A 27,827-nucleotide genomic window follows, 5' to 3' on the forward strand; every position below is an offset into this window, starting at 1 on the left:
TTTGGCCTGTTTCTGGATTGCACTGGTCGGATCAACATTGTTTTTAAAAGGGATGAGTTTTAATGGGGTAACAGTTGTCTCATTTTCTTTAACTTTCCTATCATTTCTGGCTGGCTGGTTAAAGTATTACTTTCCGCAGAAGAGCAAAGTACTTATAAAAATAGTTATTGGTTTTCCAGTTGAGGTTGATACCTGCTTGTTTATATAAGGTGACAATGAGCTGGACATGCACAGCACATACAAGTTTAGCTTTTATTTTCTTTTTATGTCTTCTGAACTTGTGGAAACCCTCTTGCTCTGTGATGGTTCAGAGGGTTTTTCCATGATGGTCGGAGAGCTGCAGGTGTGGTATAGTTAGGAGTTTGTTGACAATTCTTTCTGGGCAACAAGGCAACCTTTTTTCTAGAGCAACCGGGCTTCTTAGAAGAGTTCTCCAGCACCTTGGCAGGGCTGTGACCGAAGTGGCTGGTACCGCCTGTGTGTGGCCGCAGATACCGGCCCGTACACAGGCCAGTTCTGAGCTTCGAGGGTTGTTTCTGGCCAAGGTCTGCAGCATCCTCATGATAGAGAAGCACAAAATGGCAGAGTGTCTCTAGAGGCAAAACACCCTGGCCTTTGAGGCGCTTGTTGAAAACCTCAAGAACCAAATCTGGAAAAGAAGATGCAGTTGTGAGATGGTCTAAACTCTCTGATGCTAAAATAGACCCAAGCTGTCATGTGTATGCACAAAGCAGCTGTGTGCATGGGAAGGATGAGGGGTGGGGAGGGGGAGTGATTTCCAACCTGTGATCTGTGGCCTATTACTGTTAAGACAATTTAAAAAAAAAAAACCCACCCCCTACTTTTCTTGCATTCACTTCAGCCAGCTTCAGCTCCACGGGAAACATTTTAGGCAATTGGTAGGAAAAATACCATAAAACTGCTTACAGTGCAATACAGGATATGAATACACCCCAAAATAAACATACATATGCACAGGAGGGTAACCATCTATGACAGTAAGCATAAGTAGGCTATTGCTCATACCCTTCATGCAGACATAGATTCTCCCTTTACTACTTCTCCTTGCAGATACCGTGATATCACAGAGAATCGGGTCCTCCAGGTAGGAGCAGTTCTAGTTAATGTATATCAGACTATAAGGATTTTTTTCAGTCTTTGTATAGTTCACATAACAGTTGCCAGCTATATTTGTGAAGTACAATGGGGTACTCTGGCATTTAAGCACTGCCACAGCTGTGTAAGGCACATTGTACAAACCAACTTAAATTCCTGCACATTCGGAACAACAGGCATGAGAAAAATGTGCAGGTGCAGTTTGTAGGGACAGGTGTTAAGATTTAGCCTTTTGTACATAAATATATGAGAAAACATCCTTAAAAATAATTGTAACTAAAACAAATTTAACCACTTATTTCTTTCTAATGGGTGCGTGGCTAAAAAGACCATAGCTTTTGCAGGTCTGCATGGATTAGAATTTTCAGTGTCTTCTAAATTGCTTATAAACTCAGCAATGAGAGATCTTTATTCAAAGATTGTTTCGGACCTACATCTGATATAAACAGGAGTCTTTCCTCTCACAAGCAATGGGGTGATAGGATTATCTGCTGCTGGCCACCCTATGACTTGTTCACTTACCGAGACTCTCATAGACTACAGCTGGGATGATGTCTCTCAAGACTTTGCAGTTAGTATGCAATGCTGGGTTTGCATTCATCTCCAGAAGCCAGACCTAGGAAAGATGAATGCCAATCAGGAAACTAGGCTGGATCTCCTTAAGAGTCAGAGCAATGCCCTTTTACTGACTGAGTGAACACCTTGAGAGGTAGGAGTACTAATAAATCCCAACAAAATCCCATAACACAGAATGCAGGCAGGACAGAATTTTCATAAGGACTGGATGAATTAAACAAAATCCCTTTTTGCATACATTTACTTACTTGAGAACAACACTACACGTCATTTTGTGTCCCCAGCTGATGCTCTTTAGATTAACTCTTGCTCTATAGGTGTGTAAAGGCACTGTGTTTCCTAACATACCGGTTTCCATAACAGTTTCTAGTTGAGTTTTTTTGGATACCATGAAATAAAGTTATAAGGAATCTAGGAATCATTTTGATTTGAGGTAGACATGGGATCAAAACTAAGCAAACATTGTACTGGGTTTTCAATGAACCCTTGGCCTTGATTTCCTGGGTAAGCTTTAGTTTCAGGTAGAAGCCATGTAAGATACTAATTTTACATATTTATACTAGTGTCTCATCTCCATTTCCCTTCGAAATGCCGAGGTGTGAAGCTACAAGCCACAGAACATGATGGTCCAGTTACAAATCTGTGTGAAACGAAACAATTGACTTGCAAGTAATTCTATTTTCTATTTCTTCTCCCTGTAATGAGAGAAACTCATCTATTCGCTTCCTGCCTCCACCCTATGGTGCTGCATTGTGTATATAATGCATGTAGGAACTATTCACCATTTTGTAACGAAGGATATTTAATCATGTAACAGCCCCAGGGGAATTTTACTCCCTTTAAATTTATTTTTAAAAATAATTATTTTTTTTTCTGAAGTGGCAATGAGTTTGCTTGCAAGTACCTTTCACTTTGGCACTTTATTTTGCTAAGAATAAAATAAAACAATAATTTTCACTTATTTGAAATACTTTATTAAACAAATTAAGAGACTGGTAAGTGAGGGCACTGAAATGTCTTTTTTTTTTTTTTTTTTTCCTCTAGAGGAGACCTGGAACAGCTGTTCAAAAAAACCTGCTTTGCAGATGCCAACAGAGGGCGCCGAAGTTACATTCGTTTTTCCTGGCAAACTCATTCTCTGTAAGTGTTCTTCCTCTTAAAAGTTCATAAGATTTTGTGCTGACAGACAAACTTAATGAACCTTTATAATTGTCTTGATTAGGTTTTGGTTTCTTCTTCTTCAAAACAAAGAAAACTGACAAACAGGAGGAAGAAGGTTCTCTGTGATACCTATCATGCTGTTCATCTTCTATATTCTCCATTATTGTACTATCTGAATGTCTCAGTTTTTAAATGCTCTTAACCTCTCAACAACCAGGGCAAGTTAATAGATGCCCTTTGTTGTATTTCAGGAGGAGCAGAGAGAATAAGGCCAAGATTCACCATATCTATGTGAATATCCATAATTTTCATGGGAATTTCATGCAGAATGAAATTCCTGTGCTTATCCCTGCATATGGCCTGCAGCTGCCTTGCTCAAAATTTCCTAGCAAACATATAAAGAAAGGAAACCAAAACCCAGAATGTCTGTCCTTGACTTTCTAACCGTGGACTGTCCTTTTTCTCTAGGCTTTTCAAGTGCTGAGAACAATGGGTTCCCTGTGGCTTTGGTCAGAAATGCTGCTCAGGATGTTTCTCAGGGATGAAGAGGTTACTGTTCCCTGCAGCCTGCCAGGACAACTCCACATTCTGTCACATCTTAAACTTGCTCTGTCAAGACATCACAGGTAGGCTTGAAAACTTTAAATAGTGGGATTTGTCCATAGGTTCTTGAACAACATGCCTACTGCAGCCAGATCCTGCATTACACCAGGATCAGAGGTCTCATTTCTTGTTCTTTGTATAGTGCTAGATGCAGTGTTAGCATCTGCTGAATACTTTTTATTTTCACCTAGTTTGATTACTATGGTAGTCTCATTGCTGTAGAACCATCCTTACAGCAGCAGTTCAGTCTTTCAAAGGAGCATTGGATGATGAGACTAGGCTCTGTTGCATGTTGACATGGTGGCTAACAGACAGCATAAGACCTGTCTCAAGGGTCCTTTGCTTGCTGACATGGCAGAGCTAAGACTACTTGGTGTGCAGGAAATGCATGATTGAGCCAGAATTTTGTTCTGTTTCTGATGAAAAAACATTTAGTTAAGCTAATTGTGTGTGTCTCTGCTGGAGCTCACCAGGTAGAAGCTAAATAAACATCCTGCTAGGGTCTTGGGGACGGAGAGGGCATCGGTCCACACTCCCAGAGGCTCCAAGTGACTTGATAGCCAAGACTGAATGGGAATGTGTACATCTCTCTGTGTCAAACTTGTTCTTAGAGAGGATAGCTGTAATGTGCTTCAAAGCCCAAAGCCATCCACAGCAGGGCTGTCTTGTCCTGCATTTGTGTAGCACGAGGTCTCCAGGAAGCCTGACCTCTGGCTGGAGCTTTAAGCAGCACTGAAATACCAGTCAGAAATAGGAATAAAATAACTCATTCTGTATCCTGTGTGGACATAGCTGAAGCCACATGCACAGTCACAAACCAAGCACTGGAAGGGCTACTTAGATGTAGCCGACCCAGAAAGGGACCTGCTTAGTGTTAGTGGAGACCACAGGCTAAGGCAGTGGGGTTCTGTTTTCCACAGTCTTAACGAGCTTTTATCAGATTTTTTTAATCATCGTGACCTGGGGTGGGCATAACCAAGTCTACGGTATCCTTGTGGCACCTCATACTCCCAGGGTGAATGAAAAGCTATGTCATTCAAATCAAAGGAACCGTCCCTGCTTTAACTTAGGGATTTGAGTGTTATCTTCATTTATGTACATCTATCACAAACTGGCAAACGGCTTATCTATGTTCAGCCTGTTCTCTACTGATAGGTAGCTGAATCCCTTTATGGCTGATAAAAAATTTACACATCTGTCTTCCCAGCATACCTCTGGAGAGAAGCCCTTTCACATGGCTGATGCAATGCTTTCTGAAAGCAGGTTCCTTGAGCATTTAAGTGACACTGTCCTAAGCTCTGTAGTGACTTAGGCATTTACAATGCAGCACAAGGAAGCTCTAGAAAACAGTAGGAAAAAAGCCAACAACAGCAAAACCACATCCGTCACTTTTGCTCCCTCTCCTCTTAAAGTACTTCATTCTTTTCTCAGCTTACATATGAAGATGCAAAGCTCTACAGAAAGCTGTGGTTTCTCAGCAGGGCCTGCTTTCATAGTCTATGCTTCTAAGAACTCTGAGGCAGGAAAGACACCTTCCAAAGACTGAATCAGGATGCTGCAGGGCCTTCAAGAATTTTTAGGAATGATGCTAGGGTCATTTATATCTCAGACAAATAAAGAGGAGAGAAAGGCATGATGAGCTATAGGACTGAACATATAAGACCATGTTAAATCGGCATAAAGCAGATTCTACACATGTCGTGAAATAGGATGGCAAGGAGAATAAGGCTATTGTGTGTTACAGGTGGAGAGGACAGGATGTCAGACCAGGAATTGTAATGTCAGCCCACAGAAAACTGGGAGTTTGCTGCACTGACCAGTGCTAACTGTGGTTTGAAGCTGTCAGTGCTGCGTCCAGCTGCTGTACACTGCCTCTGCAGGGAGTGTACAGGTGTCTCTTGATGCGGCACTGCACCAATAAAAAAGTAGGTTTGTTGCTCCCCAGCAGAGCCAAGAAAACATGGACAAACCTATGCTAAACAAATGCCTAAATTTCCACATTACTCTCTCTCAAAGGTAGGTTCCAGGTTCCAACTGACTCTGTCACCACTACGTGTCCAGAAATCCTCATCATTCTTGTAGATAATACTTGTCAAGAAACAGATTTTGTTTATCTCTCCAGATGTAAAATACATGGGGATGTAATCGTCTTTAAACGCTGCAGTTTTTAACTAGCCAAGTAGGAATTGCCACAATAGAGTGATACTGGATCTTCTATTCTACTTAAAGTTTACACAGCCAGGGCTTTGCATGCCAACGTTGCAAAAGACAATTCGCACTGAAATTTGAGAAGCACCAGTTTCTATGTCTTTGCCATTTATTCTCCCTTGCCATTGACTTCCTGTACAAAGGAGTCTATTGTTCAGGTGCCTTACCCACTGCTGCATACATTAATTCTATTCTTTCATAGGGTTTGCTGTTCCTGCTGTCCTTTGCTGGAATATGTTTGAGTTCCTTTCTGCTTTAGCAACAGCAGAATCTGCCAGATGGCTTTCTGTTATGTTTAGGCCAGGTGCTTTTGAAGGACTGTGCTGCACTGAAAGCACCTCGATCACTGTATTTAACATTTCCCTTTCCCTTTCTTCTGGCTTTTCTCGTCTGTGTTTCATTCACTCTTTACAAGTTTGCATTGTAATTCTAGTAGATTTTATAGACTCAGTGGGCTGGCCTATTGCTAAATGGAGAATCTACAGTGAACCTGGAGATGCTGATGCTGAAATCTGAATTGGTAATGACTGATTCTTCAGTATGGTGAGGACGAGTTCTTTGTCGCTTTTGATGGACACTTAGCTAGTGTAAATCAGTATACTTCATGTGATGTTAGAGGCATTACAGAGTGATTTATGCTGGCTGATCATCTGGCATGTTTGGTTTCTGGAGAAAGAAAAAACCGAGTGGGCATTAAAATTCCCACGCTTTTCACTATGACCTCCACTTCCCTGTGAAAATTCTGCGCAGAACAGTTTCATCTGCAGTAAGTATTTTTCTTCCCATCCTAAGCTGTTAATGCCAGGGTTTCTCTGTGCAGTAAGTGTGCAGGCAGTATCTGTGCCATGTCTTGATGCTGGACAATGGAACTGGAGAAAAAAAATGAATCCTGCACTTCATAGCTGACTGACTGCTCTATTTAATTCCTAGCACCAGAGCCTGTGTCAACCATGCTATACTGCTGGCATTGGACATCTGGCCAATGTCGTACTTAGTATTTGATGATATGTATTCGTACCTTAAAGTTTTCATCAATTAAAAAGTCACAGCCGATGAGATCAAAGTAGCCCAGTTTGCGATCCAGTTTGTGCTTGGCTGCCAGGAAGCACTGCAACATGATCTGCTGCATCCTTTTCTGAAAGAGAAGACAGGGAATGGTGGTAACTGATCATTGTGAATGCCAAGGGCATAGGAGTCACTGCAAGTCATAGGTGTCCTCTTGGTTTAGGGATGTTTTTCCTTCCCCTGCCTCCAGCAGAGCTCCTCTCTAGACTTGGAAGAGTGTTGCATTTTGCAGACCATGTGTCTGTCCACTTTGCCTTGATTGAAACCCCCTCTTGAACATGGTTCTCCAGACCGCTGTGGTACAGTGCTTGCAGTAGGTGGTGCTAAGTTTCACTCAGTTTGGAGTTGAAATGCACAGTGGGGAACTTCGTCATGAACAGAGATACCATAAAGTTGGCTGGAAAGTTCCCGATCCCCTGGGAAATTTGGCAAATTCAACTAAATTTGCTTTTGAGCTGTTTTGCTAAACAAAAACATATTTTGACAAAGTTTTTAGCTTTTAAATTTTCTTTGTATTTGGCTTTAAACTACAGCGTTTCCAAAATTAACCTGAGAAAGCTGTGTCCTCTGCCTTTTTCATTTTCAAGTCCTGTGGAGAACTGATGCGTCATTAGACTCAGGCAGATGAAATGGAAGTCTCAGGGACTCAGATAATTTCTTTGTTTCTTCTGTGAGACAGGAAGATGGTAAGAAATCAAGCCAGTTGAGTCGTCTTATCTCTCCTCCATGGTAACACAAGATCTAAGGCCCTGATGTGATTTTCATGTGGCAAAATCAGATGGAAAGTGAACGATGAGACCAAGTCAGACAGGAAAGAGACCACTGAAAGTGTAGTCCCTTTTCAGGCTAAGACCTGTCAGGCTGGAGAGCTCTCTAATGTGTACTTTATTTTTTAATGCAGGGCCACAGCATTGGGCCAGGAATGTGAAGACTATAATTGCATTTTTATAGCTAGCATTTACATTCACATTCTCTTTCCCAGCTGTTTGCCCATTTTATTAAAATTACACTCTTTGTGTCTTCACTTCTGTGTTTAGCGTCTGCAGATAAACAGTTACCGTGGGACCATCAATACCTTCTCACTCAGCATATGTGTTTCCTTGGGAGCTCCAGTGAACTGACGGGTTTCCTCCCTATTCCTGTCACCCTAATTAGGCAGACTAGCACACCGTACACTTGCTTGCACTTACAGTAAACACAGTGAAAACCCAGTCTTTGGGGAGGCCATTGGTTTTTCTGAACTTCTCATTAACGTAGCTGTTGAAGTGCTCCATCCGCCAAACTGTCTCATCTTTCAACTGGCTGTACAGGGAGTTCTTCTTCTGCATGTACTGAGAGGTGGGGAAACAGAGCAAAGGGAGGATTAGATTTCTGGCAGTGAAGAGTAACTGGGAACCAGTTTACATGGCAGACAGTCAGCTACCCTGAGTTGTTCCAGGCATCTGGAGTTGGGAAGGACCCCAGGATCAAGTTATAGAGATGGAGGGAATAGAGCCCCTCACTAGCAGAGCTAAACCCGAGCAGATGTCCTGACTCCCATTGTACAGCACTGCCACAGGCAGAAATATGCCTGACCCACATGGCTGCTGTAGAGACAATTACCCAAGGTCTCTGTCAAAGCAGTGTTTGTTTTCGAGTCATAGTCATGATATGCTTCGGACTAAATCCGGTTTCAGTGTCTGTCTGCCTAGTGCTGTCCTAGAGGAGAGTACATCTGGGAGAGATGGATGGATGTATCCACAGAGGAAACCAAGGTGAGGGCTTCTCTATTCCGCTGTCTCATTAATCCCTGTGGCAGGTGGAGTTTATCAGTACTGGGGTATTTACATTGTTCGATCAAAGGCGAGTCCCCTTTATCTGTGAAACAGCTGGCCTTGGCTGCAACTCCATCTGCGGGACGGTTACTGTGAGGTTGCAAAGCTTCTGGTTAGTGATGCTGTCTCTGCTGCCTCTTGTCTTTTAGAAATACAGTAGGAAAATGGCTGATTCCGGGTGGAATGAAAGGATAGGAAGGGAATGAGAGCAGAATCAACTGTAATTTGGAGAAGTCTGCCCTATTACCAGCTGCTCCTGTAAATTTCGTTTCCCTCCTCCCAGCAGGAACCCAGATAATTTATGTTCTGCTTATAAACACCTGTCCTTTGTTTAGTATCACTCGTGCCATGGGATCCTACCCCAGCACCTGAATTTCCCTGTGGATAGCTCTCTAGCTGAGCAAACAAACTATTCCAGGAAAACAAGTGGCATGCTGATAATACCATATATTGCAGGAAGCAGCTATAATCTGCTGTCCTGAACTGCACTTCTACAGGAACTGTAAAACTTCAGCTGAAGTGGGCTTGTCTGATACCTCTCTAATGTGTATTTTGCTAGTTCTCAGAACACAGCATGACTCTGGGAGAAGGGCTTTAAAAGCAAACTGTTGTCTTCCTTCTGATTCTTCTAATTCTTTTTCATCAGGGCCAGTTCTAACTACTGAAGGGCCTCATTTGAAGTGAAAACTCAAGTAGATCTGAGCAAGGAAGGCTTCTATTTTGTATGAGGAGATGTATGGGGGTACAAACCAGAACAGTCTCATTCTGTTAGAGCTCTCATTTGAGAAGCAAGACAGGCAAAGATGGAGATTTAAGAATCATGGCTCTTGAAGAACACTTCTGCATCTTACATCATTGTGATTATTGTATTTAAGCACAACAGGATCAGCAAAATCCTTAGCCAAGATTAAGGCTCCTTTGTGCTAGGTAGCTGCAATCAAAGGCTTCTTGCCCTAAGAAGCTTATGGTTTACAGATACATGAGAGAACAGTGGCAGGAAAAAGAGGTCCAGGGAGAGAAATTGTCAGGTTAAGCAGAGAACTGGTCCATGGCAGAGAACAGAACCTGATCTGGTACTGCTTCTGTTCAGCCTTGTTGCCATGCCTGACCGTAAGCCCATGTCCGTTTCCTGGCTGCAGGGATTTTGCATGCATGAGGCGTTTATTTTTAGCCTTTCAAAAGTCTTTTTTGTTTCCTATCTCTGTCAACCACACCCTCCCCTTCTTCTGAACTAAGTGACCTTAGTTTACCTGATTGGTCAGATGCACAGTCAGATCATCAGAAGCGGCATCATAGTTGACACAGGTCAACCTGATGTAACCTTGGGCAAAAAATAACACGTATGGTGCTGTGCAGGCAATGAGGAGATAAGACCGGACATCAAACTTCTTCCCTTCCAGGAGCAGAGGCTGGTGAAGATACCTGTGAGAGCAGTATTTCAACACACGTCGTGAACAGGCAGCCATAATACATGGCAATTCAAAGCTCACACAATCCCCCCCCAGCCAGTTCATTTCTCACCACAGAACTAATGAACGTCTTTGTCCCTTTTCCACCACTGGTTTTAAGGGGAGTGGCAGCAGAGGATGCCTGGAGGAGAGGCTGGAAATGCTAGAAACAGCTTTTTTCAAGAGGAATAGAAGCTGTGGGAGTCTCGGGAGCAGGAGATAATTAAAGATTTACTAATATTTACTGGAGAATATGCGAAGTTTATGTCTGAACACAAAGAGCCCTTCATACAGAACCACTGCTTTTATTCCAGAGTGATGTAATCTGGGAACTGTTTCCCTTTATCATCAAAGATTGCTGGATGTCTACATAAATAACAAGGCTATGCTGTTAAAACAATCAATGCTAACGACAGTTTCCAAAGGAATATGGAGCCTCATTCTTCAGAGTATAAGCTATTCCTCACTAACAGAAATCAAGATGAGGTCTAAGATAGGGCCCAACCACTTCTGCCCCGGCACTGCTGCTTGTCCATGTCAAAGACCACATATTGGTCTAACTAAGGCTCTTGGTCTGATTTTGTCAGGCAGTCGTTGTTTTGCTCCATATACTGGCTGCTGCATAAACACAGTCCAGCCTACTTCAGAGAGCCTGTAAGACCATCATTCTAGTTTATCATTTTACAAATCTCTCTTACCCTTTTCAATGAGGCCAACTAATCCTTTGTTATGAAAAGACATGTTTGGATGAACGTAAGCAGAGACTATTGCTTGCTTTGGCTAAGGAAGCTCTTGGAAAGGTTGCTGTGTGCTGTGTTCTCTTGCAAGACAAAGATGCCAAGCCGTGATAGCAGAATGTCAGGGAAGTGGCACAGGGTCAGTGTGAGGAATTGGTATCGCCACTTTGCCAGGACATGCAGTGATCACTACGTGGCAAAATGTGCTTTTGCTATGCCAATGCTACAGCGTTGTCACAAGTGTATCACGTTGTCATTGCTGGCATGTCATGACAATGCCAGGCAAAGTCATGCATGTATGGGCACCGTGAAGTTTAGAGTGCCCTGTATGCCTAGCTGTGTACACCAAAGGCAGGATCAAAGGCATCTGGGAACTGCAGCTCCTAGGATAAATAATGAAAACATCTTTTTTGCATTTCTCTTTGAAAGTTTTATTCATTCATCTCAAAGCACTGAATTGATTTAATTATAATGCATTCCTCAATTGAGGGAGGGACACTGAGGCAAAGGGAAGTTAAGTGAGTTGTGTAACAGTAAGCAAGTAACATTCAGTAGCTGAAACTGTTCTCATGACTTCTGCTGCTGTATTTTTCTCTTCCTTTTTCTGCTGTTCTGCTCCTCTGCAAAATGTTCTAGCAATGGCTGAGAGGGTATATGTTCTACAAAGAAGAACTTGCATGGTTCATTTATTCATGCAAGAAATAAAAAATAAAACCACCCCAACCCAAAATTTTAGTGACTGCTAGCCACTGCCTATTGATTGAGGTCTAGACATCTGCAGCATTGAGGCAGAGTTAAGAAGATACTTGGAAGGCTTTATTGGATTGCATGGAGCAGATATTGCAGCTGTATGATTTGTAAAATGCTAGCTTTGTATAAGAAGCTGGGATAATAGCTAATTTAAATTGCTTTGCACAAGGCTTTATGTATAGAAATCATGTACAGAACTGTAGCATTGGGCCTTTTGAAGTCATTCTTAAATTACCAGACAAAGGTAAACTCAAATCTCTCTGATGACAAAGATCTACCTTGAAATGACTGAAGTGCGGATGCAAGACAGACTAACCAGAGAAATATCCTCTCTCCCACAAAATGGAATCTCATAGGTTGATGAGATGTGGTGTAACCACATTAAATACCTGTGGAACAATTCAGCTCTCTGAGGGCAGTGTGCTTAATCAAGCACACTACTCACACATGAATTCCCAGGCTTCAGTCTCTACCTTTGCACTATTCTTGCCTGGGGAGCCTTGTATGGCACCCTCTTATTGAGTAGGTATTCCTCAGTGCTGTGGAGCTTGGCTCGAAGGGTGTTGACAGCAGCTGGATTTTTAAGCAGGAAAATTCCTCGACCTTGGTTAGAGCAACTTGGTTTGCAGATCCAAATCTGTTCTTCTGCAGAGAGAATGAGTCTATTACAGTAATGTGTGTGGTATGAAACACCAATGTGCCCATTAGTGGGCTCTGAAAACTGCTCCCTTGAACATGTGTGTATATATGTGTGTATATACATACACATACATATAGATATCAGTTATTATTACTATGTATACTTTTATGAACATTTCAGAGGATCACACAGCTATTTAAATTGATTGCCATGATGATTAAGATAATTCACCTTTGTAAAGCTCAAAAAAAGCATTTCTCTCATCTATTAAGTCCAGGCGAAAAGATTCTGGGAAGAATTCTTCCATCTTCAGTAATCTACAGGAGAATCAAATAGAAGTTGAAAACCCTATCCAACACATTAATTCCTCTGTTACTTTCAGAAAGGATGGTTGCAAGTAGAAACTTAAGAAATGGCTTTTTTTTCCTGCTTGTGAACAGTTGTGTGTTTGTATATGTTTTTCCTGAGCTACCTCATTCCATAAGCTTTCAAGAATATATGTTAGCCTTAAGGCATTCTTCATATGCTCAGTTTTTTGAAAACTAGTTGGGATGGCTGCAGGTAACCATGGTACAGGATTGTCATTTGGTTTTTTGGTAGGTGAAAAATAAAGGAGCAGAAATGGCAATAAGCTTCTCTTACATTTACAGTGTCTGTGGCACAGGAAGTTGTGGTCTTTCCAGTAGGATGATGTACCCAAAACAGGGGAATTACTATGACTGTTGTCTTTGGGGGACCTGGCACTCCTACAACTCCAGACACAGAGAAAGAAGAAATTCTCTCTCTGATGTATATACTTCTGGGAAAAAAGTGATTTTTCTAGAAGATAAGAAAGAAATAAAACCCCATATACTTTGTATCCTGTACTGTTATGCATCCGGAAGAAACTGGTTCTTTGTTTATGTGTTCTCACTTTCTGTTGGCATGTTTCTGGTCAAGGTTCAAAGAGGTGAGAGTTCTTACTTGGAATTAGAGCTCCTACTGATCTTTTTGATCATCCGCTCTTGCTCTCTCAGGCAGCATAAAAGCCCTATCTTACTGGTAAGGACCCCATTGTTGGGAATCTGGTAGAGAAGCTGTTCACCTGTATGAGAAAACAAAAAAGCGCTTACCCTCATTGTCCCATGCAGCAGAATCTGGAGGATGAAGCTGACTTTGTCACTGCTGACTTTCACCAATTTGCTTTAAGGCAGTAGTGACAACTCACAGAGCAGTGAAAACACTTGCTGTAAATGTATTTCTGTCCAGCGTCGCAGTGGAACAAACCGACCCGATGGGACTTCATGAAATCGTGCATCCCTTGCTCACTCCGGAGGTGCCACTGCCATCGTACCATTCCAGCTGCAGAATTGCATTGAAACGTAGCCTATCTGCACCGCCGTATGTTAGACCAACCGCTGTAATGGTGCAGCCTGACAAATAGCCACCACATTGCATCAGAGCTGGCAGGAGGGGAAAGGCAGCTGCTGTACGTGGACCGGTAGGGAAGTGATAACACAATCCCTTGGCCACAGGAAAGGCCGCAGCTCTGTGCCGTGATGCTCAGGCTTGCCAGGGCACAGGTCTTGACCAGCTCCCAGAAGTAAAGGAATTGCCTCAGGGGCTGTGCTTAGGGAGTTTTTTGTTTGTTATGCAAAGTACCTCTCTGAGGGTGCCAGCCAAAGGCATTGCTGTGGGAGTCCTTGATTTTATGCTTTTCTGGTGGGAAAGCTGGCTGGACCCTGTGAAGTCAGGATGCACTGATGAGAGTGCAATTCAAAAAGTTGCTTGCTAAGACAGTGGAGTAGTTTGGCTTTTAGTGACTCTTTTCTCCCTAGGTAGAGATAGCTGGGCCTGGGATGTGTGAGGTGACCCATCTTGAGCTTACTTTACTTCTCTCTGTAGGTGCACCCTTCCTTTTCTCCTCCTCACCTCCACTGTGGGGAGCGTGGTGTTTAAATCTCTGTACTGCTCATTTCACTAAGTTCATTTCAATGGTATCTCTTCTCCCAAAGCTGTTTTCTTGTCTAAAGCCCTTTCTTTAATCACCACGGCAAACCAGCTCTGATGTCCCCTCTGAGGTCTGCCAAGAAGTTGAGGTTACCTGTTTCTCCTACCCCCAGGTGACCTCCTCTGTCCTGGGAGTCACAAGTCCGGCATTCTCAAGTTTTTCCCACCACCCTCTCCCACTCACGGCCCACAGGCATCTCTACCTTCTTTGAAATGGTAATAGGTCTCTCGGCACTTGATTTCACACCATTTCAGTGCATAATCCTCTCTTCTGTTGTCATAGATACGCTGCCAGCCTCTGCTCTGGCAATAGATGCTCACACTGCATAAGGAAAACATAGAAAAGTAGCCTCCCTTCTATTAACAAATCGTTAGCTCATATCCCTTGAACTCCTAATAATTTTCTCTGGGAGCCTGACCTGACATGCCCAGAAGCCCCTGGGTGGGGGATAAGATGGGAAGCATTAATTAGAATGGCCCTAGTGGACCTGCTGGTCTGAACTTGAGAGGGTGGGGGGAGTAACTGAGGATGCTAAGAACATTATGATTCAGCAGCTCTAATGAGAACTTGTACCATTTCAGCAGGGCTTTTCCAATTAGGATGCAACTGGTACCCATGGAATAAAAATGTTCAGGGTCCAGTCTTAATAAGGAGCCTCTCCCCTGAGGAGTTTAGGGAGAGATGACAAGTAGCACTAGAAAAAGCTGTTTGTAGACAAAACTATGAAAAGATAGCAAGGAAAGTGCTATTTGCTGCAGAGATTCTGTGATGCTTGCTGGTGACAACTTCTAGAGAAGAATGCCAATGTGCTGGAAAGAATTCAGAAAGGAATGAATGGAACTTCTGATCTGACAATTTTTCTTGGGCAGAAATCTCTTATTTTTTGCTTGTTTTACATTTAGCACACCAGAACGTTGATCAACAACAGTGGTTCCTAGCTCTACTGATGAAGAACTAGAGAAACTTTCAGTAAGCAAATACAAGTATTTTGTTACTTTGCAAAGATATAGTAGACAGCTTCTTTACCACTGGTGGCCTTCCAGTGGATACTTTGTATTTAATTTACCTTTAAACGGTTTCCCATGTGTACCACTCCAAAAAGCCAGCAAATCAAAGGAAAATTATTTGAGGCCAATGGATAACATTGCATGACTTCATATATGGTTATACTACTGTTCATATGAGTCTGCTGAGAGGACCTACTTACAGCCCAGCTCCATTAGATCCACTGATATAAAAATATGGTCCTTGTCTCATTGGTACTTTTGGTATCTTTTCTTCTGGCTGTTTTTCTTGAGGGCATGCCTTACCCTGTGTTCTATTCTCATTAGACTTGGCTTTGTCAAGCTCCACTTCAGAGTTGGTAGAAGTAGCTGCAAAATTGGAAATGGAGAAACTTCAGATGATCTGGGATCTTCCTCATAAAATCCACATCCAGAAAGACAGCTGTTACGGAAGAAAATACTGTAAGGTAAGGGACCACTTCAATTGGTTTTATAGCCATCGCTAGGGGCATTGTTTGAAAACAATTCAGAAATTATTGCTAATGTAACGTGGTGGCAGGTACCATGGTAGATTAAGTGGAAATATAATAAAATACATTCCAACCAGCCCTAGTCTGTGAATGCTAAATGGCATTCTCTTACTTGACAGGCCCCTGCTTCACAGGACTTTCTCAGATATCTTGTCTAGGTGAGTCTCAGTTCTGCCCTAAGCTGAGCACAAATCATTCCAGCTATTCAGATGGAAAGCTGGGGGTGGCTATGGGAGATTCTGATAGACTGCAAGGTCTAGAGAGGTGTGGAGGTACAAAGGGAGAAGGGCAAGAAGAGCCTCCTAAAAAGTGTTAGCCATACACTGTACATTGAAATAGATATTATTTCAACTGTTAAAGCCTATAAGAATTTTGACAAGCCCAGGATGTGACAGCTCTGAGGTCCCCCTGACAGGCAGCTACAAAGTGGAATGGCACACATAAACTGTGGTGACAATGACTGAAGGGGGAGGAATAGGAAACACCCTGCTTCAAATTGGTAACTAATCACATCAGGCTTGCAATCATTCTGTTACTTATTCTCAGACCCCAGGGCTCAAAAGCTGGTGAATTTGTAGGGGATAATAATTTTTTTTTCAGTACAAAGTTAATGGGAGCTGCCTAACCAGTAAGTGCTGCTGGGCTATTTGTGGAGGAGAACGTCAGAGCTCGTATCTAGCGTTAGAAGTTGTGAAGAACTTTAACTTCTTGGCCTTCTAGGAATGATAAAACTAAACTGAAAACATCACTTCCAGATCTTCCTCTGTCAAGAGGTTTCACTGTATAATACATAGCAAAAACTTTTCTTTTGCAAGGCAAAATGAGACTCTATGACTTTTCCCCACCACCCCCATGCTTTGTCCGTATTTCAGGTCTTTGATGTTCTACATATAGCACAGTCAATTCTCTGGTGCAGTCTACAATCATGTTCTAAAGCATAAAGATGCTTCAAAGCAGCTCACCCTGACAGAGATATAGGCCCAGAGGTCCAACACTGCGCTTTATAACGTGTTTAACTAAAGTAGCAAAACTTGTTCAGGGTCTTGCCTGATGCAAGACTGATACTAGACTGTCATATGCTGTGGTGCTGGTGGAAAAAAATATGGTATGTGAGCAATTTCTATCTGATCAATCTTCACATTGTTTAAATGTTCTCAAAACAGATCAATGACATTATAGTGCATAAATGAGATGAAGGACATGATCAGTTTGGAACTTGAATCACTTTTGGATATGAATGAAAGAATGGCCAGTAATGGGAAATTTTATTTTGAATATGGTTGGTGGTAAAGGACTTCGAAAGGGCAAACCGTACGGTTTCAGAAGTGGTGTCTGATGTAATGATGTCATCATCCTCAAAACCATTGCTGGATTTATTATCCATTATCTTAGTCTTAGCAAGAAAGTTCTGTTCGTGGTCTTATTTCTCAGCTGGTAACTCATAGCAATTGTGAGTCTGGTGCTTGCTTCCACAACAGCTCATGACTACTTCTGTAACTAGCATTTGGGATATTAATACCCATACCACTGGCTCCAAACCTACAGAAACCGTACAAAGGCTTAAGGCTTCCAGGGGCTGAGAAACTATGCCTCTGGTTTCTCTTTAACTTGGGTGTGCACAAAACTTTGGGGAACAGTAAAGCCTGTGAATAGAAGAAAAAGTCCACTCTGTCCTGGTTCTGTTCCCACTGGAATTAGGTGGTGGCAGGGACGGAGGGAGCAGGAAGCAAGCAGATGGCAAGACTGGAGTTATCTACTCTTTGGACTGTTCTTTTATTGTTATTTGTTATCCTGTGATCGCGTGACTAAAAAACTTCTATCTCAATGACAAAACTCCTTTGACTTAAGTGGCGCAAAGGCATTGGGCATTGTTATCTCTCATAATTTACAAGCACTCGTTTTATGCCTTCGTTGCACTCCACCTATGAACGCAGGTGCAGCCCACAGTGAAGTCTGTGCCCACAGTTATTGGATTTCCCAGCAGGCTCCCACACCTGGTTCAGTTTACTTTGGAATAAAGGAAGGAGACTGCAAACTTTTTGAGGCGGGACTTGCTTTAAATTTCTGCTTCATGTAGGACTTGGCACCAAAGGGTTCTAACAGTAAAAGCCTTAGCGTTGTTACAAACTGCAGCATTATCAGTGCTAATCCCTGGACTCCTGCCTCGAATTTCCTCCTTAAATTAAAACCAAAACAAACCAGAAGAACATACTAAACAACCAGTTCAAACAAGCCAGGGCACAAGGTCCATGATGGAAAACGCTGCCTCGGCAATGTCTTGTAACCACCTGAAACGAGCTTTTTCCACGGTGAATGTCAAGCTGCCCGTTCGTGATTCTGCGGAGCTGAGGCTGCGCTCACTCGCTGCCCGGTGCTGGGACCGCTGCCATGGGGAGGACACCCCAGCGGAGAGCGGTGCTTGGCTCTTTGGTCACCATTTCGTTTTGCCATTGCAGCACCAGACCGGGCGAAAACATAACTAACGTGTTCTGTCTTCCTCTAGAAGAGACTGGCCTTAGCGACTCGGTCAAATTTTTTGAACAAACTGTTTGAAAGTAGCTCAAAGACGGGGTTAATGCATTATGCATAAGCGTCAGGCAAATTAAAAGACATGCAGAAAAGTAGTACAGCTCAACTGTTTTCCTAGATCCAGTGCATTTTAGGAACAGGTTGTACCGCAAAGCGGTACCACCCCTCCAGCTACTGGTATCTTCCACAAGGGAGGCTGATCTCTCTCCTCTGCCTTAGCATGGCGTGTTATAGTGCTGTTCTTGTTACTCTTTGATATGGGAATGTAAATATTTATTTATCTATTTTTAACACTTAATTGCTCATTCATACCTCCTGCGAGAGGTTTGGGCTCTTTTATCATCTCCCTCCTTGCCTGGATCGCTAGGAAATTAACCAATTTTAAACAGTCCCATTTATCCTGAGACATGGACACATGAAATACCCTGCAATGATTGAAGTGCTGGTAAGGTATTCTTCCATTAGTCTGAACACGTACTTGTCTCTCCCTCTCTAATCTTTATAAAGAGACCCAGGGGGTGGGAGCCTTTTATCGTCTTTTCCTGTCTAATTACAGAATCTCCCAGTATTCAAGATGAACCTTCATTTCATTGAATCTTTTGATATATATTATTTAAGCATGAGTCCCCTTAGTCTTCATTTGTTTGTGTGTTTTGTATCCTTAGACAGCTAATTATTAGAGAGGTAAGGAGAAACAGGGATGCAGGGGGTTATTCCCCTTGCCTGATTGCATAAATTTCAGGCTAGGGCCTTTTCACTTGTTTATCAGAGGTGGGATTAGATGCTTGTTGGGACTTGAGCTCTTAGGGTAGAACAGGCAGAGTGGCTTGGCTTGCACACCTAATCAGCAGAGGGAAGCAGATATTTCAGAGGCTGAGTGTGTGCATCTGAACTCAGTTCTACGTTGTCCTGTGAAAGAGCCTCTCTCTGTCCAAAAGATATTAGTGGTGGGGAGGGGGCAGAGCCCTTGGCAGAAGTCTTCTAACTTGTCACGTAAACTAGCAGCATGAAATTAAACGGTATGATTCCCTTCCAGAGAGCCCACAAAGAGATTGTCTTCACACTGGGTGCAGCCAGTAAATTACATTGCTTGAGACAATTTTGAATTCAGCTCATTAATTTCTTTGAGAATTGTGTGTTGGCGGTGTCTGTATAAGCAGCTCCTGTCTCATCTCAGCTCTGCTTTCAGTGCACCCGGGGATAAACACACTGGTAGGGAGATGCAGTCTGCTTTGTATCATTTGTTACCAAAAGAAAAAGAAAAAGCAGAGCTTAGAAGACAGAACTTCCTCTTTCCCTTTTCCATGGAAAGGAAGGTTTAACAGAATAGTAGCTGACGGATTTCTGTAGAATCCAGAGTTTAAATCTAGCTGAAATTTTCATTTAAGAAAGCTAAATGATCTAACCAGCTTTCTGAAGACAAGCATTGCCCTAAAGATTACCTCTGTATTAAAAAGGTTTTCATGTGAAACAAATGAATATATTTTTTACTGCCAATGCACAGAGCTGAGTTCGACAACAAATATGTCAGAAAAATAATACTGTTGGTTTTGTCATTGAAAGATTTGTGGCATTTCAGCTGAATTGTCTCTCCATAAAAAAGTAATGGTTTCTTTTCAAAGGAACTGCTTGCTAACAGATAGCTTGTATTTTTCTTCACATTTTCAACAAAACACTTTAAATGACAGTATAAAATATTTTCATTTCACTAGATATCTATCAGCCAATATCAATTATTTCTGTCTTGAATTATTTTAGAAGCAGAGGGATGGGCTTGTATTTTCATAGGGTTTAAATGAAAATGGTGTAAATTACATATGTCTGTAATTTATGCCATAAGTTAGTGGCCAGCACTTTAGCTAGTATAAGAAGATATAACTCCCTTGATACTGGCATCAATTGAGAACCTGGTTGTAGGACTTGGCACAATTAACAGCTAAAAACAAGGATACAAGATTCACCTCTGTCAGCTGATAAGGAGCCAGCCTGTTGTTGGTTACTTCCTTGCATCATGGATTTGGTGTTCTTTTTCCTCTTGGTTGGCACAAAGGCCATCTCAGCCTAGCCTGCAAAAGGAAAGATCATCGTCAGCCACTTTGCCAGAGTCATGACTGATCTGGGAAAGTCTGTAAGATGTATTTTTCTCTTTGTCATCATTTGCTCTGTTGATTGTAGATGCCATTTTTCACCATGTTCTACAGTCCTTTCGTTTCTTCGGAATCTTTATTTTGACTTAGTTGTTTAGCTGGGAATACATAGGCTCTATTCTCCATCTACAGTGTCTCATGGGTGGTCTCTACTGATAAGCTTGTTGGTGACTGTGCTGGGGATCCGAGTGCTTTTGTATCTAATCTTTGTGTTCTTGCTGCTTCCTTCCCGTTGGTAGCACTCAATGTAGGTCTTGGGTTGCCTTGTAAATTTGCTGTAAGTAACTGGGTGCTTTTCTAAGTCTGCTGCTCATGGTAGAGCAGTGTCCAAGAGCTGTTTTCAGATATTTCTGGTATTCTTTGTCTATGGCATCTTCAGGCTCCAGTTGTTCAGCCTTGGGATAAAAGACAGGCTTCTTTTCGGGAAGCTTGAAAGCTGAGACTAATTTTTTTTGACTTTGCAAAGGATATGAAAACAACAAATGAGATATTTTATCTGGAGACAGAAACCATCATCCTGGATAGTTGTTGGACATAGGGTAGGCAGAATATTTTTAGCAAGTTTCATGCTTGGAATAGTTGTAAAAAAGGACTTGTCCTGAGTCAAGGCTGCAACTATTTTGTAGGAAGGATGCTTGCCTTAAGAAAGCATAAGGCAACTGAAACATTAGCTAGAATTAGAGAGAGAAATACATATTTGCTGCGTTTACTTATAAGAAAAAGTAACAAATAGTCTAAGAACACCAAATAAATGGAGCATACATACTATGTAGTTTAAAGTCCGTAAGAAGGATAAATGCAAAAGTGCTAGTTACTGTAAGTATTCTTATGTAGGAAGATATAATGCAATAAGCTAAATTATAATATTGAGCTACTGTGTCTATAGTTAGATATATTTAAAGCGTATTTCCTATTAAAGACTGTCTTCCCCCAAAGTGATTTGTTGGAGTGGGTGGGCAAGGAAGGTAGATGAACATGTCGATGTCACTGATTCATTGTGTCTGTGGCCGTGTTGCAAAGCGTTACAGTGCCAGTTCCCCTGTCTGCAAGTTTGAGTAATAATTGCATAATTACATCTGGGTGGGACTGGAATTCTCATTTCGTAGTACAGTCAAAGACTGACTGTTCAACTCTATTTGTTCAAATGGAGTTTTATTTTCAGTTGGAGGCCAAAGACCCCTGCAGTTTCCCATGACATGACATCTTAAAGAAAAAGAAGCTGTCTCCAAAAAATCTGAGGTTTAGAGAAAGGCAGGTGTTGTGGAACCTCAGGGCACCTGCCTTTCTCTAAACCTCAGTCTGCCAAAGCCACAGAGGGAATTAGAGGAAAAAGGGTTCTTTCAGACTTGGGTAGAAGGTAGGGAGTGGGGGTTGGCATAATACACAGCAGCTGCCACCCAAAAGAGTCTGGCAGAGGGCTTTTGCCAGCCCGTGAGATGAAGCTCTAAGATCCCCTGAAGAGTGACAGGGAATAAGAAGCTGTTCCTCTAACAACACTCTCGCCCTCAGACTGGGAGGCATCCTGACAGGGAAAGAACTGACAAGAGTTTTTAAAGTGGGGATTTGTTAGACTTAGGTGAGGGTCATGACTCCAGCACAGTGCATGGGGCAAAGGCTGCTCTGGGTGGAGCTGTAGAGGAAGAGGGAACATGTGGAGTGGGGAACAGGAATTACAAGCGGTGGTTTATGTTCAGGTAGCTTTGCATTTGCTAGTCCAGTTGCAGGAAGGAATCTTGCAGTGCTTTCTCCCGCACTCAAAATGCACAGGTCAGGAAAGGCGTAAGGCTCAAGCATGTAATTGAAACACATATGTGAAAAAATCCTCATCATGCTGAGGAGATACTTAGTTTTATGCTCCTCTTTCGGTTGTCCCTGCTGTGGTGTCGAACATCAAAAGCGGAAATCTTCCTCTCAGGCAAAAGCAGTTTTTCCATTGTGCTGGTGTTCTACTATTTGCTTGTTTCTTATCCTAGCCTCTTCCTGTAGCTTCATTTTAAGAAGTTTCTCTTCTCGTGTTGTTGAGCACTTACACGTCACTTCCCTGTGAGGCTGAAGGACTCAAACTGAGCAAATAACTGCTCGTGAGGAATTAAATGCACCCAGCGGCCTCACAGCTTGTGTGTGCCTTTGCATCCAGATACCAAGTTGTATGGAAGTTATTTCACACGCTCTTCTGGCAAAGTAAAAGGATTTTAAAACAGTGGAAAGAAGAGTCTGCAGTAAGTGAAAAGCTTCCTCCTTATGTCTGTCTGTTTAATGATGTATGTCTCTGTAGCACCTTCTTAGTAACCGGTACTAATACAAACCGTAATCGCTGGTGATAATAAAGAGATGGTGCTGCTGTACGCAGAATTTATGTAAAGCCTTTTATATCAAAGAACAACCTTTCAGGCATCGTCTTGTTTGTCTGAAGAGGTAGTTGTTCTGCAACAACTCAACAAAACGGTTCGGTGTTTTTACCAAAGTGTATCGGATGACAGCAGGTTGCCCAGTTTTGGTGATCTGATGAGATCTCAGAGAGGAGGCTTTAAGGATTTGCCAAGTCATGTTTGGCATAAGGGCCTGGAACATTCACTCCAAACATCATAATATAGATGCAAATAGCTGTTTAGCTTAAAAGTTGGCACTGCTGTCATTAGGTGACACAAAATGGCTTCAGCATCTTACTGATAAATCACTCTGCACCATATCTTCGTGGAGATTAGGGAGGCATTCTGTACAACCACAACTTCTTGCCTTTTAGCCCCTTCTTTCAAGGGCTAAACCCACATCTTAAGCTAAGAAAAAGTAATGGAAATTCTAACCTTTGTTCGGCAGTTTCTAAACACGTTAGCTGAGCTTTAACTGCTCCTTGCCCTGCCTTCAGTTTGGAGAACTTGCACTTGACTTCTAGTCGGGCCATAAACAGCTTCTAAAGAAACAAACCATCCTGTGATGGAGCAGGTTTGCGCTCTGGAAGAGTACAGCCAGCCTTATTTCATTGACTGAAGAACGGTGGATTCGCAACAGCAAGCGGAGGCTTAGAAACCCAGAAACTGCTTCTGCTTTATATATATCGAGATTCCATCGTGCCTGCCTGGGAGGGTCAGAAAGCCTTTAGCATTATGAACACAGGCTGATCCCCTGGCAACAGCTGCCTGGCTACTGCGGGTAATCACGCAAGGGGTTCTGATGTTAAAAATGCAAAGGGATTTCCACAAATGTGTGTGCTTTTAGATAAAGCTATCCGATGGCAGCGTTACAGGAGGGCTGCTGAGCAAATCGGCGTGTGTGTATCGGAGTAGAATTGCGTAACAGAAAAATAAGCAAACCAGTTCAGTTCTCTGAGTGTCTGCTGGCTGGCACATTTTTGCTCACTCTTCTGTGGCTTTCCTCAAGTCTTCTAAAGCTCAGGCTTCACCTCTGCTTGAGACACCTTTGCCACTTGCACTGCTCCAAATAGCAAACCAGAAAGTCCGATTTCATTCTCTCCAGTGCACAATCACCAACAGGACAACAGATTAAAGGCATGAAAATAGATACTTTGTCCATACTGGAGTTGGTTCAGTGCAGTGTGCGCTGTTAAATTTGCCAAGACTAAATCAAATTGTGAAAACTGGTAACAGGGCAAAATTAGCATCCTAAATCCTTGTAAGTTCTTCTGTTTCTTTAGGGAACAGAGGCGAATCCTTCTGCAAAGTCCTGAAGAGCAACTCAGAGACCAAAGGCAGCTGCTGCGGCAGCCCTCCAGAGCCAACCAAAGCTGCTCTCTGCAAAGGTAAGGTCTGCACCAGCAAATATATCCATGCAATACAAGTGGATCTGTAGAGAGAGGGAGTACGCCTTTTCCATAACGTGTGCACTGTGGACACCAGATCTTCAGCGCCATCTGTTACTGGTGGGACAGGGTGAGTGCCTTCCCTGGTTCAGCTCTGTCCAAACAGAATCCAGTCTGTGAGCTCAGAGACTACCCAAGAGTTGAGCCAAAGCATGCTGAGGAGGAATGATCGTGATATTTCTGTGAAAATTGCATGCCCGGTGTGATCAAAAGCACACCTGCAAACTCACCTATAGCCATTAAAAAAGGCAGTGTCAAAACACAGCTCACACTGATACAAAATGCCACTGATTTATATAAAAGATGTAAATTCAAACATATTTTTAAAAGCGGGAATAAGCTAATGATAGTGTAAGCTAACTGCCAAATACAGAGATTTGTCTTGGAAGACTCCCTATAATTGGTTATTAAATCCCTTGAATAGTTTTACTGTGTCACTAAGCTGCAGCTACTGGTGAGCTGAGCCTACCAGAACCCAGGGATTAACTGGGTGTAAAGGAAAGGAAAAGAAAGGAAAGAAAAGAAGAGAGAGTCCTGCATTCCTCTCTTCATCTCAAACCTCTTAAGGTCCTATGTGTGTTTCCAGGAGTCTGAGAATGCTGGGATGAGTATGGAAAAGAAACAACTCTATGGTTTTGGGTGCCTCTCCAAAACCAAGTTCTAACCGAATGAAGTGTATCTGTTGCTGGTTTTATGACTACATGAACCATTTTATGACTATGACAAATCACTATTTCTATAGGAGCTTCTCCTCCCTCACATTTTTGTTTTTATTAGACCATTAATTATCTGAGTGCAGTGAAAAGTGGCTAAAAGAATGGGACCTCATTTTTTTTAGGCAGCTGCTGTGTGCTACCAAGCCAGCTATAATAAGGGATTTTTATAGGCTTATGGAGCCTCAGCCAAACATGTAAAGATAGAAAGGCCTATTTATGTAGCCTTAAATTCTTCTCTCCGTATAGATTTTTCTGTTCTTCAGATACAGAAGCAAAAAATAATGTGGGGGGTTTTTGTGACCTCAGCTGGATATGCACAAAGAGTAGGTCATCTCCAGGATTAACTCCAGAAGATAAAGCTTGGAAAGGTCTGCATTTACTGCCAGGCTTTTATGCTTTCAACTCCAGATACAACGGTTCAATTATTGGCCTACCCAGAAAACTTCTGCACATCTGCCAGCAGCACCTGAGATGCTGAAATCTGCTCTGTGACGAGAGAGGTCCCCTTCCAGGGAGCACAGAGAGCTCCTTGCAATTAAAACTACGAGGGAGGAGGAATGAAAAACCAGCAGTAAATAGAAATACCAGTTTCTTATGTGGTAACTCCCCCACCCGCCCCCAACCAAAAGGGATGAGAAAAGTTGATGGAAGGTGGTATTTGGCTTAGATTCAATTTCTCTCCGGGTTGGCCCTGTATCCTCCAATGTGGACGTGCCAAGCCAGCGTGAATACTCTGGCACTCCTCCCTGCCGGTCACAGTGACCTTCAAGAACATTCTCTGTATTTTCCTGTTCGTGCACAATGCCTCTGATTAGCTCCAGTGCTCACGCAGAGCCAGTCAAGATCCTGTCCTTGCCTTACCTTCAACCTTCCTGGATTACCTCTCATGGCCAACCCACCCAACCTAATCTCTCTGGTCATAGGGAGAACAGTGTGGAGTGGGAGGACGGCAGTGTTGCAACCTGGGGCACTGCAAATACTCTCAGCAAATGTTACACCCTCTAGGAAATGTTGCCTAATTGTTGGAGAAGGGGAGAGGCTGACAGTTACAGAGTTAAAGGAGGTATTTCATTCACCCGAGACGTTCACATGTGCTGCTTCAGTTTTCCTCTGCGTACAGCAAAACGAGACATTCCTTAGGGAATTACCAGAGAAGACTGAACTATGTATTTGCGCTGCGTTTTGAGATCCTAACACAGGCTATTTTAAATGCACTTTGGACACCTATTTTCCCGTTTGAATCTCTAGTGCTAAGCATGTAATTCAAAGAACGCTGGAGGTTTTCCTTTGGATGGGAGGAGGAAGGGGCATTCGTCACCTCTCCCTCTTCTACCCTGCTGCCTGTTTACATGAAACCTGCATGAATGTAGGAGGCCTCAAAAAACTGAGTTTTGTAGAACTTGACCAATAGGTTTGAAAGTCAGTAGAGTAAGAAATTACGAAGTGACTGTGTAATCCTTACTATCTTTGAAAACCAGGCTCAAAAAATAACATGCAATAGAAAAGAATGTGTACTGCCAACACAGGTACAGTTAGAGACAGTGCATGTTTAATTCAAGGTAGTTCTTCTGTCAAAGAGTTTCTGTGACTTGATTAGCTATACAAGCAACATTTGAGTCATCTGTTTTGGGAATCAGACAGTGGGACAGCTTGCTGCTGCATTTGGTCTGTTGTTTAAGTGTATAAGGTTGGAACGTTTTGATGTGAAAGGCCCATTTGCATTCCATATTTCTGAAAGTCTTATGGGATCCATATGAAATACAACAAAGTAGTCCCTTGACTATAAAATATATCAAGATTTATGTAAGAAATAGATTTCCACCATAGAAGAAGCAATAATAAGGTTATAATTCTTTTTCGAGGTTCTCATGAAATCCAAGCTACAAAAGCAAGGAGCGCTGTATAAAACAAAAACTAGTAAAAATTCAGATATTAAACCACAGAAAATTCCTTTAAAAAAATAAATGTTCTACTTTGTTACTTACGCAGAACCTTGCAACTGAGCCTTGCTATTCAACAGCCAGCAAAACAACGAAATAGAGAGCTCACATCAACACAGGCTGCAGGTAGGAAGGACAGCAGGTCTCAGAGGGTCTGAATTTTTCTCAGTTTTTGTAACCACCTAATGGATTGATTTCACAAAGCATACTGTGGAAGAAAGCAAGCTACGTAAACACATGTTTATATTTTCTTGCTGAAGAAAATAATCTTAGCTTCACTGCAGGAATATTAATGCTTTTTGATGCTTCTCTCTATAGATGCAATTTGAGGACAGAAAACTACTGTTTCAGTGGCATACGAGAGATTCCTTAGCAGCTTCTGGTCCTGATCATCCCAGCATTCAGGTGAGCAACAGTATTCCATCCAAAAGCCGCTGAGCCAAAACCAGTGCTCAGGGCTGGGCACCAGCTTCAGCCATGAGGCGACAGCAGGGAGGTGCTGGCGGTGGGAGAGCAGCACTATCTAGACAATCTCTTTCATTCAAAGATTTTTTAGGAGTGACTCATGTGCTGGTAGTGTGTATGCTCCCAGTGCCCTTTTTCATAGCTAACTGGAGGGTCAGAACAGCACGTCTCTCAGAAAACAATGTTTTAATCATGTTTGGAGGCTGCCTTCCCCCCCCCCCCCCCACAAATAGAATAATTCCCAAAGTACCTCTGGAGCTGAGATGAGATCAATTCCAATGCTGCTTTTTTTTTTTTTTCCTAGCTTGGCATTGCTATTTTCCAATGGTAGCAGTGTTTTTTACAGCGTGCTTTTACAGGGCGTTACAGCACCAACCATCTGGGAGGGAGAAACCCACCTTGTGGAGGGAGCTAGGAAGGACTATTTTCTTGTATTTTTGTGTATTTTCTTGAGTGTGCAGCAGGGCTGTAGGGGTCAGAAAGCATGATTTCCCCTTGGTTCTGCAAGAAAGCCACTGTGAGAGACAAGGAAACTCATATACTCTTCTAGACTTTAGTTTTCTCACCTGTA

The 27,827-nt window shown here is 42.5% G+C and overlaps 1 protein-coding gene across 1 annotated transcript; it reads right to left on the reverse strand.

Annotated features, from left to right (window-relative positions):
* Positions 1 to 263: 263 nt before the first annotated feature.
* TTLL10 (tubulin tyrosine ligase like 10) lies at positions 264 to 27,827 on the reverse strand. Its single transcript, XM_052791222.1, has 13 exons — positions 27,507 to 27,827; positions 20,133 to 20,237; positions 16,036 to 16,050; positions 15,316 to 15,481; positions 14,311 to 14,429; positions 13,082 to 13,202; positions 12,350 to 12,435; positions 11,952 to 12,123; positions 9,794 to 9,965; positions 7,920 to 8,060; positions 6,683 to 6,799; positions 1,639 to 1,732; positions 264 to 649 (listed from the first exon to the last, which is right to left on the reverse strand). Exons 2-13 carry the CDS (start codon positions 20,224 to 20,226, stop codon positions 264 to 266), a joined length of 1,683 nt encoding a protein of 560 aa, XP_052647182.1. The 5' UTR covers positions 20,227 to 20,237; positions 27,507 to 27,827.

The sequence above is a fragment of the Harpia harpyja genome, chromosome 7 (assembly GCF_026419915.1).
Source record: "Harpia harpyja isolate bHarHar1 chromosome 7, bHarHar1 primary haplotype, whole genome shotgun sequence".
In the NCBI taxonomy this organism is placed as follows: domain Eukaryota; kingdom Metazoa; phylum Chordata; class Aves; order Accipitriformes; family Accipitridae; genus Harpia; species Harpia harpyja.

Excerpts from the sequence above, each read along its gene's own strand:
- TTLL10 (XM_052791222.1), bottom strand. The coding sequence starts at position 20,226 with ATGGCCTTTGTGCCAACCAAGAGGAAAAAGAACACCAAATCCATGATG. Across the intron at positions 14,430-15,315 it reads GGATCTAATGGAGCTGGGCT|TGTGAGCATCTATTGCCAGA; the intron begins GTAAGTAGGTCC and ends TTCCTTATGCAG. Across the intron at positions 8,061-9,793 it reads CTGTGCATCTGACCAATCAG|TACATGCAGAAGAAGAACTC; the intron begins GTAAACTAAGGT and ends CCCACCTCTCAG.